General features: G+C 42.3%; 1 protein-coding gene across 3 annotated transcripts in view; it reads left to right on the top strand.

The window, feature by feature from the left end:
• The window catches only part of LOC137787697 (Intraflagellar transport protein 43 homolog), a 13,516-nt gene extending 3,394 nt beyond the window's left edge, over nt 1–10,122 (top strand). The window contains exons 3-10 of one of the 3 annotated variants that reach the window (XM_068580386.1): nt 867–937; nt 3,623–3,658; nt 3,948–3,983; nt 4,456–4,502; nt 8,285–8,357; nt 9,261–9,336; nt 9,461–9,523; nt 9,758–10,122. In XM_068580386.1, the coding sequence (XP_068436487.1) occupies nt 867–937; nt 3,623–3,658; nt 3,948–3,983; nt 4,456–4,502; nt 8,285–8,357; nt 9,261–9,336; nt 9,461–9,523; nt 9,758–9,868 (513 nt within the window). In that variant the 3' untranslated portion in view covers nt 9,869–10,122. Of the gene's footprint in view, nt 1–866; nt 938–3,622; nt 3,659–3,947; nt 3,988–4,455; nt 4,503–8,284; nt 8,358–9,260; nt 9,337–9,460; nt 9,524–9,757 lie in introns of all 3 variants that reach the window. The other 2 variants (XM_068580387.1, XM_068580388.1) reach the window with 2 other exon arrangements.
• The last annotated feature ends 307 nt before the right edge of the window (nt 10,123–10,429 follow it).

Here is a 10,429-nt window from a genome sequence, read left to right as displayed (position 1 = left end):
GCTTTAGTGAAGGAACCAGCCATGAAAGATTATTTCCTCTTTCATCATAAACGAAAGAAATTCTTCACGAGCACTTTGTCCTCTGCAGACCCAATTTAGTAATGAGAAATGTTGTGCCTTTTTTCCTAATTCATTTGTCTAGTGCCCACCCTCTTGTGCTCTGAGGAATTCATTCATTGAAGTGCTGGTCTCAGGGTCCTGCTCTCAGGATAGAGATGCATACTCCATTTACTATTCTCAGAATCAAAGAATGAGAGGGAGAGGGTCATTTTTTTCCTGTTGATCTATTTTAGGGTCAAACTTACAGGCCCTGGCAGTTCCCACACTCTGCTCCATATGTGCTGTAAAAGAACGGTATTGAAAACTATAATAATAAACAAAACAATGTAGTAAATATAGATGACTGTGCTGCACATGCCAGGCATGTCTTTACCGTCCAGGAGCTTTTTTTTGGTCACTTGCAACATAGAGATGAAGCTTAGCTTAAATGATCCCCATACCTTTAGTTAGTAGGACAGTCAAACATGCATTGTATTGTCTTTTACATCTATCCTAAAGACACAACTTTAATAGTTTGCTTTTTTGTTTTTGTAGACGAGGGGGGTCACCTAATTGTGCATTCTCAATTGACTAAACACATGGAACTCACATAATATGGACTATTCACTCCAAACACATATTGATCTGACACTAGAGCTCTATAATTATGACAACACTCAAAGCTCAAAACAAACACAAGAATGATATTTGTGTGGTCTATCTTCCAAGAGTGAAGCCTAACAACAGTTGGAATGCAGACATATATGATTTATGTATCCTCTATGTAAGTGAGTAAACATTCAAGGAAGCTGTTTGCTTTTTTTTAGGGTCCTCCTCCTAAACCGGCCCGGCGGCAGGGTGGCTGGGCAGAAGAAAGCTCTGGGTCTGGTTCTGCCAAGTGAGTATCTTCAACTTTTCCTCCTTCTCCTGCGGCTACGCTGAAGGTGGAGACGACGAGCTGTGCTCTTGGGTTATGTGTTATTAATGAACTCTCATGCTGTTGAATGAGCTTATTTATCAGTGCATATTTGGCACTCAGGCTGTGAATCAACAAGGTTAGGGGGAGCCTGTCTGAGCAGGCAACTCTCCATTCGTCTTCATCTGTGAGCAAGGCGGTAATTGACATGGTTAATGCATCAGCCACAGGAGGGCACTGTTAGTCAGCTAGCCACTTCATCACAGGGGTTCAAGCCACTTAATCAACCCTTACCACTGCAGTCTGCTCTTTACAAAAGGAGCACAACATTGAAAATTTGTGGAATATTTGGAACAGATGGAAGGTGTTTGCCAAAAGCACTGTCTACGACTAACAAATCCCAATCTAAATACTGTTCATGACTTAATCAACATAAAGACATTTTATTGTAGTGTGTAACTACCTCTCTTGTTTTATTTTCCGCCTGCCACCGTGCAGCTTTATTCTGTCTCAGTGGAGGTGAGAGCATAGGCGATGCATTGAAGTGAACAGGCGGAGTCAATTGTGCTTATTTGCGTAGTTTACTGCACCGTTAGTGCAAGCAGAGAAAACTCCGTAGATATTTCTTTTCTCACAGAAGGTCAGCGTGTCGCTTCTCTGGTTTTACGTAACCCAGCTTGATTCCCAGTCTCGAAGCGATTGAAATACAGGAGGTGTAAAAGAGGTTTGCGTGCGCATTGATCCTCTCTGAAACAAAGTAAGTAATGGTCCCCCCTGGAACCGGCAAGGACTTTTCCCTTCAATGTCACCCCTCATGCTCAATCACCGCCGCCCTCCTCCCACTAATCCCAGCGCAGAAATCCCGGGATTTGTCGATCTATCACTTCTAATTGACACTAAATGATCTGTCAGTTTATTGATGAACCTTTGAAACCAGGTTGTCACAATATATTTTATCCCTAACAACTTTTTCCAGACAGTTTTACCATGTCTATCGCTTTGCCTTACATGAGTCTTAATCAAGGGGCCTGTAATGTGTCTTAAGTGTCGCCACCCCCGCCCCCCAGACAGGACACAGTCCAAGGGCAGGCAGGTAGGCTCCCTTAGCTCCTCTCTGCCCTGTCTGCTTGGGCTCTAGTACCTTCATGGCTGTTGGTCTACACTCAGACAGCATTTATTAAAGCTGAGAATTGGTTCACAAAGTGTGTTTTATTCAATCTATTCAAAGCGATGCTTTCCTTTTATTTTGCGTCTCCCATCAAAAATATTGATGATTAATTAATAACGTGTGCAAGTTTTTTTCCGATACACTTAACAAATGCATCCCAACTTGAATGTCTGTATATATTGGTGTCAGTTGTTGTGGGTTGTAAAATGGTATTCACATGTACGTCCACTCAAGGGGACACTATACTCAAACATGCAGAATCTGTTTTTTTTTGCAAGTGATATTTTTTTGAGTTGATGAGTTTGTTTGCCTGAATGGAAATTCTGTCTGCTCTGATTGTCAATCCAGTTTTATTTATATAACCCAAAGTCCCAAATCAAATTAGCCTTAAAGGGTTTTCAGTCTGTACAGCAAACTCCCCGCAGAAAAACCCTTTTATTAGAAGAGAAGAAGGTTACTTCTGGAGTACCGAGGGCACCCTCTGATGTTTAACTGAACGTAGGGATTGGAGTTGGTGTACAGGAGCTAATTTTAATTTAGATGCTTTTATTTACTTTCCATTGTTGTTCACAGGGGATCTACCTTTTTTAGTGATGTCTCTACTGCGTCACTGTTCTCGGATTCCCTGTACACTGACATAAGTGTGCAGTGATTTGAATACCAACATTGGTACTTAGGTACACTTTTACCAGTTGGACTGTATCTAAAATCATCTCATACTGCAAGAGATCAAGATTGCAGACCATCTTTATTTTTGGCAGTATGAAAGGATGAAAATGACAGCAAGTAAAAGACTGTCGCTATTCTGGCTGTATTATTTAATGCCAGTAGGGGGCACTATTCAACCAGGAGAACTAGTAAAAGCATTTTGCGTCAGGAAAAAAGATTAAAACCTTATACACATGTTTTTTGGCCACTAATAAAATTACACCACAACTTATCTACACCGATTCTTTTCTTATTAATAAATGATGATTGAATTGGTTAAATACTTCGTAGGTAATAATAAAGTTGTTTTTCTTTTATGTCTGGTGTGATCGCGGCCTTTCTTAAAACAGATTGTGAATGCTAAAAATACTATGTTGAGGCAGAGAAGTGTCAAAACACAGTATTTTGGTGTCTGGCATGTTCTGTTCAAGCTGAGCTGTGTAAATGGAGAGAAGTCTGAAGTAACAGCATGATCCAGCTGGGACAAAGCGAGAGGAGAAGACCCCACTGTGTCTGATATACCAGAATTACTATCATTAGATACAAATAGAGAGGATGTCTCCAAAAAAAAATACACACTCACACACACACACACATATATATATATATATATATATATATATATATATATATATATATATATATATATATATATATATATACACACACACACTCACTCACACACACTGTAGACATCTTTGAGTTTTGTGGTTACAATCATTTTGAATGAAGAAAAATTGTGATCTGAAGTGTGTTATTTAATGCTTTAACATTTTTCTGCTGATATGCAGATCTTCAAGAAGACCTGCAGCTGAAGACCTGGAAGAGTAAGTTTACTCTGCTTTCACATCCATATTCCATTGAACTCCTGCAGTTGTTGATATAATTCAAAGCCACATTTTTGTTTGTATAGATAAATAAATGTTTCTTCCTTTTGCAGTAATGTGGAAATAGAGTTGTATTTTCAGATTGTCCTTGGTTGCAACTAATCCTTGCCTTCCAAGAACAATCACTTAACATGATTAAAAAACAGCGTGACTGAGTTGTCATCACTTTTATTGCTGTTAGGAGCCAAGTTTTCCTGTTATTCTATTTTTTCCCCTCACCCTCCCTCAGATCATTCTGTGACGAGAATAGGCATCATGAGGAGAGGCAGGTAGAGGACGAAGTTGTCGATGTTTTACTCGGAGCAGTTGGAGTCCGGTGCCTGAATAGCTGTAGTGAGACAGAGGCGCTGTGTTTAAAGTTATTAGAAAAATCCCTTGTGTTGTGCTACCGTCACAACTGCCTTGTCTCAGTAATACTCATTCAGCTCCAGCTGTTTTTTTTTGTTTTAAATCCAAGAGGTGATCTTGTCTCAGGCTGTCAGGCTGGTCACCCAGACAGCACAGCAACGCCTCACAGCACTATCAGCCTCTTTTGGCAGAGACGACTGTTCAGAAGTCCAGTCAGACTGTAGCAGACCGAGCATGAGAGAAAGATGAGACAAAAACAAGCCCATCATCAAAGAAAAGTAAACCAGGAGCCAACTCACTCGCTCCCTGTGATGACCTCACCGTTGGGCTGCATTTTGGAAAAAAAAAACATGAAATATTTCGTCCTCTCACACTTCCTGTTTCTACAGCCGCCGCCTGCGACCACAAACTCCCCAGGGATCAGATGATGAAGGAGGTAAGAACACCCTCACTATCCCCCACTCTGTGTCTCTCCTCACGGGCAAAGAGAAGCCCTCCAGTGTCTCCCCGGCACATTCATCCTCTGGAAGTAGAGCAGATAAGCAGGCAGTCAGATCATCGCTTTTCACTGATGCTCGCTCACAGCATATTTCTCCTTGAATCCAGCATGGATTCATATGTTTAAACGCTGCCTCTGTGTTCATCCTTTTGACCAGTGTGTGACACTGTATGTGCAGTGACTGTACTCATGAAATAAAGTTAGATCTATAGGTGATGGAGAATATTGTGGCAGGATTTAAGTGTTCCCCTCAACACCTAGAGCGACACAGTTAGCCACAAACACACACATGCACACACAGTGTCAGTTGAATGCACAGTCACCTGAGGGCCCAACTCTGCGCAACATAAACAATGTCAGGGCCGAGGGTGAAATTTCAGCTAAACTCACCTAGAATAATTGTTTTATTTTGTGGCACAAGGCGGCTGGGGAAATGGGAACAAATTGCCTTCGTAGAGATAAGTTAGCAGCATGAAATGCTTAGTTGACAATGCTGAAGGACTTACACACATTATTTCTGGTAGTTTTTGAGAAATGCTATTTATTGTTCAAACCGTTTGAATCTACCTACAGATCATAACTCTGGACATAATTCAGAGTTTCTAAATTCTGAGTATTGCAATACACAATAAATTAAGATAATTAGTCAAATGTAATTTTAGTGTTTTATTCAAATATTTAACTTGTTTTTTTTCTCATGAGAACTGTGAACTAGGATAAAAGCAAACTGATGAATTATTGATCAGCTATAAAGTAAACATTGCATTGTTCTCTCCAATGTTTTATTTTTTTTATGGAGTCTTTTTTTGTCAAAAATAAATAAATGACCATTTAAAAAGTATATAATTTCTGTATTATAAAACTCTCAAATTAAATTAAAATGTCTTGATGAATCACAATTGGGACACATTCATTGCAAGTTTTGAGGTATTGTAATCAATTAATAGTACTGTACATCTATCTATTACATTACACACACATTTGTCTGTTACTGTCAAGTGTGCGCTGGCTCAAGCGGCCCGTTAATTGAAGAGTCCAGAGGTTTGGTTCTCTTGCAGTTAAGGCCGCTGGAAAGATTATTACTCTGTGGAGGGAGACCTCTTAATACAGAGCCTGAGGCAGGGGCATTGGAAATTACAGTGCTGAGGGTTAGTGAGATAGCCCCTGCGATCTTGATTATGTCCCCTACCCTTATCCCTTATGTCCACTGGCTACAAGGAAGGAAGGAAGAGAGAGAGAGAGAGAGAGAGGGAGAGGGAGAGGGAGAGGGAGGGACCAGTCCCCTGCTCCCATCTTCCCATCAGCTGCCCCCACAGCCTCTTGCTGGTCACTTAAAATAGCACCAGTATCGCAAAAACACTCATCTGTTTCATCTCTCGCTGTCAAACTCTTAGCTGCTGATGTGTTGAATATTGTCCCGTAAGCCTCTCAAAAGGATCCTGTACCTGGGTAATCATTTGACTGGACCCCTGCGTAGATTACCCGTTGTCCAAAGTCACTGACTGGCGTGTGCCTGCCGGGAGTATGCCTACATTCACAGCAAATTATCCCCTTTTGATATTTACATGCCTCAGCGAGAAAGCTGGACGCGACCGTAATAAGGATACGCGTGGCCTGCTCGCTGCCAGACAAAAGCCACCTTGATACATGTCCAGCCGAGGAAAGAAAGGAAGTGAGTGTAAGTAATGTGTCGTGCTGAAGAGAGACAGCTCCTTCTGATGGAGCTGCCCTCTGCGTCAGAAGAAAACACTGCCTTGTTTGCGGCTGCTTTGATGCCCTGCTTGACCTCCAGTAATGGGTTGAATTTGAAGCCCATTTTAAAATGTTGTTTCTTCTTTCACTTAATAATAGATTTTGCATATAGACAACATAAGCCTGTGTGCTTCACATTGAACTCTTATGGAGTGTGGTAATAGTGCATTACTGGCTGAAATGATAAAAGCGTGGGTGTGGATGGATAGACAACCCAGGAAGCTGTTCGCAAAGAGCCGGACGGCAAGGCTTTTTGATGTCATTGCACTAAGACCATTAAATTTGATTGGGGGTCCAGGGGGGACGGATTCTGCTGAACGCTGTGCTTTGTAAATGAGAGGACAAAGTGTCACCGGGGCCTCATGAATATGAAATACCCGCGCCTGCATTTATTTGGATATCAGAAACACAGATGAATCTTGTCAGCGGCTAAACGAGCTTGGCATTTTTAATTTGGTTTAATTAAAAAAGAGAAGGAAATAAGTTATCAACAGAGGGTGAGCTGTTTTTTCTTCTTTTTTATCTACTGAAATTTGATAGGTTATGTTTTGTAGAATAAAAATAAAAACTTATCTTCATCTCAACAGTCTGTAACTTTTATGGAGAACTGAAATCTAGTTTTCCATCAAAGATCGACATTTCTTCAACTCCAGTTTATTTTTTAGGAGTTATTTTGAAGGAATGACATAGATGCCAAGATATTTCCTCACATCAGATGCACACTTCCATCTCCTCACCTCTATTTAGCTCCTCTATTGACTTTCCCCTCAGGGCGCAGCACTGTGGTCAGAGATTACTGACAACCCTCTTCGTGCAGTCCAGCTCTCTCTTTTTCTCTCAGCATCTGTCTGTTCCTCTCTCTCTCTCTCTCTCTCTCTCTCTCTCTCTCTCTCTCTCTCTCTCTCTCTCTCTCTCTCTCTCTCTCTTCCTGTCTCTATCTGTGTTCCTCTCTCACTGTCGAGCTAGTAAGGATGCGCAGCCCCCGAAAATATTGTTCAGGAAATCCACATCACATCCAAAGTTAAGATGTGTTTTCTAGAAGAGCCGATGCAGAGCCGGTAAGCCTTTTGGCAAAAATGTTTAGTGCTGATTTAATTGATTGTTTTTCCTCATTGATTGTTGTGTAAATTCTTCTGTAGCTATAAAGTATTCTTTGTTTGATAAATATCATCACACAATAATGGACTTCATGACTGACATAATGAGTGTTTAAACACATTTCAATCATTCTATCCATGAATTATTGATAATTTAGCTTACTTGCATCCAATCTTTCCAATCTTTTTTCATTTATTTCCCTGCTCCAACAAATGTCCATCTGAAAAATGCTGTGAAAGTTTACCCTGTCCTTCTTGGGAGCAGAGCCATCCTCTGTCCTGTTGCGTTTTGCCAATTAAAGTGGGTTCCCACTGTTTGAGCAGCGGGTTGGCGGCTCCTGGCGCCGCAGCTCCTGCCAGGCCGCACTGTGACTTCCGACCCCACACAGATGGGCCTGCAAGCAAATACTCTTGCACATGGCTGGATGCCGCCCCAGTCGGAGTGGCAGAGTGGACATGGAGGTCGGCCTACCGGCCACTGCAGGTCCTCGGGGTGGGCGGCGCTGACAGGGCCCAAATGCTAAGGTAGCAGGGGGTGCTTTCTGGGGAGCCCCTGGCTAGCGCCCCTCTCACAGCACGAGGAGCTGCCGCCTCGCCTCTTGAATATTCATGGCCGCATGGCTATTGTGACAGGGCAGCTCTTATGAGAATGTAACTAGAGGGAGGGAGGGGAGGAAGTGCCACACAGACATGGTCACACATACCCATATTCAAACAAAGATGTTGCAGCTGTACACAGGGGATTTTCTGCATTTTTCAAAATTATTCCGTAATTTGGCTGCCAATCAGATTGTCTCTTATTGACACTAAAAAAAAAAATGTTATCAGATCATTCGTAAAATGTTGTGCTCTCTGTTTTTTGGTTTTCAGATATTCCAGTGATTCCAGACCTGGAAGAAGTACAGGAAGAAGATCTAACAATGCAAGTTGCAGCTCCACCAAGGTAGTGACGCCTAAAACTGTTAGAAGTTCTTCCTTATCACTCAGGAGTCTCTCTCTCTCTCTCTCTCTCACACACACACACACACACACACACACACACACACACACACACACACACACACACACACACACACACACACACACACACACACACACACACACACACACACACACACACACACACACACACACACACACACACACACACACACTATAGACAACAGTTAACCTCTGTCCATGCACAGGACACTAGATCAGTAGCCTGCTCTGGTGACTTTGATGGTTACCTGTCCTCCACTCGTGCCATTGCAGAGTGTCTTACTTTATCGGGCAGAAATGGAGAAATAACAGTTGGGTGTGATTTATGCAATTCTGTTACCAGGGTCTCGACTAACCGGGGCCTTTGATTTACAGGGCAGTGAGAGACACGCCGACATGTGTCGAATATGTAGCAAGGCTATGACAGCGGTGGAGGTTATTAGGCTGGGGCTTGCTCTCTGTGCGAGATAATATCCACATTGAACTCATTGCGGGGGCAATGTAGCGTGTAATGTGCAGTAAGTAGGACTGGCATGCACTGCTAGGCCCCGGCCACTTTGAGAGCCCCCCCACTTAATTCCAACCCACAGATAAGCAGCTGGGTTTCAATTTGAAGCGTTTACCACTTGGCAACCATCTCCTGCTCTCTGTGGTCTTTGCTTGAAGTCTTGGTGCTCCATTGTGCACAAACTTTCAACTTCTACAAAGCCACTTCTTAGACTTGGTGGTTTTCATGTAGCGTGAAAGCACTTCAGTCTGGATGGCGACTATTTTTCTATGATAGGTTGCTCCGATTGAAATACACGTCTGTTGTGTTTCTCTCATCTACCGGAGACCTAACTCTGACTTTCTGTGATTCTGTTAGCGCCCAGGTGACCCGGGTAATGACCTACAGAGATCTGGACAATGATCTAAAGTATTACTCTGCGTTCCAGACCTTAGTAAGTAGATTTATTTGTATATCTCTTTAATATTCTTGCCTCTCTTCTCGTCAAGGCGGTCCATTAAATTTCATAACTAAAAACAGCTGTTTGTGAAGTGAATTTAGCTCCAATCTTTCTTCAGGATGGAGAGATTGACTTGAAGCTGCTCACCAAGGTTTTAGCACCAGAACAGGAGGTGAAGGAGGTGAGTGAGATTTTAGTAAATATAGCTTGTGAGCTCCCAGCGAATGCCTGTCCAGCTGTTTCTGGAGCACCAGGGGCGGTTGCCACTCTGTCTCCCAGGTAATCAAGATTTATGATGTGTACATTAACACCCTCTGCTCTCCTTACCCCATTCTCCTCTCTTTGCTCCCCCTGTTCCCCGCGCTCTCTTTCTTGGTATGTCTCCCTCTGCCTCTCTAATTCTTCTGCTATGCAGGAGGATGTGAGCTGGGACTGGGATCATCTGTTTACAGAGGTGTCCTCCGAGCTGCTGATGGAATGGGATCAAGGAGAGAGTGAGGAGCCGGCCGCATTGCCTGTAACATGAGGAGGAGCTTTGGACTGTGACTTTAAATGGCTCAAGGGAGAACTGGGTGAATGTCTGTTACACACAATGGCTTTGACCAGTGACTTTGGTTGTAGTAACTTAAATTAGGGCCCTTGCATTGCAACGTCGAAGAGGGACCTATTCAAGTTGTAGGAATTATTACTATTTGTTATCCATAATGTATATTTTTTAAGTGTAAATACAGTGTTTCTTGTATTTTCTAAATAAAGTTCATGGTGCAGTGAATAATGCAACTTTGTCGTCGTCTTTTTCTTTTCTTTTTTTGGGGGGAAATCCACCCTTATTTCTTTGGGAGTTTTTAACTTAAACAGCCAAAAGGCAAATGGATTTTGTGTGAAAAGCTTACAAATGCCCTTCCTGTACAGACAGCATTATCAACACCCTCATACAAGTCCAAGGTTAATAATCAGCTAAGCTGAAATCCAGTTGATTGTGTTCAAATTAACATTCCTCATTAAAGCCTACAACCTTATTGTTATTGACTGTGCCATTGACTTTATCTTCCAGGTCTTCGATAGGAGCAACCCTTCTTCACTATTA

The sequence above is a fragment of the Clinocottus analis genome, unplaced genomic scaffold (genome assembly GCF_023055335.1).
Source record: "Clinocottus analis isolate CAN_PGR_092001 unplaced genomic scaffold, fCliAna1.0.p SCAF_17, whole genome shotgun sequence".
Classification (NCBI taxonomy): Eukaryota; Metazoa; Chordata; class Actinopteri; order Perciformes; family Cottidae; genus Clinocottus; species Clinocottus analis.
This window is presented reverse-complemented; position numbering and strand designations above follow the sequence as displayed.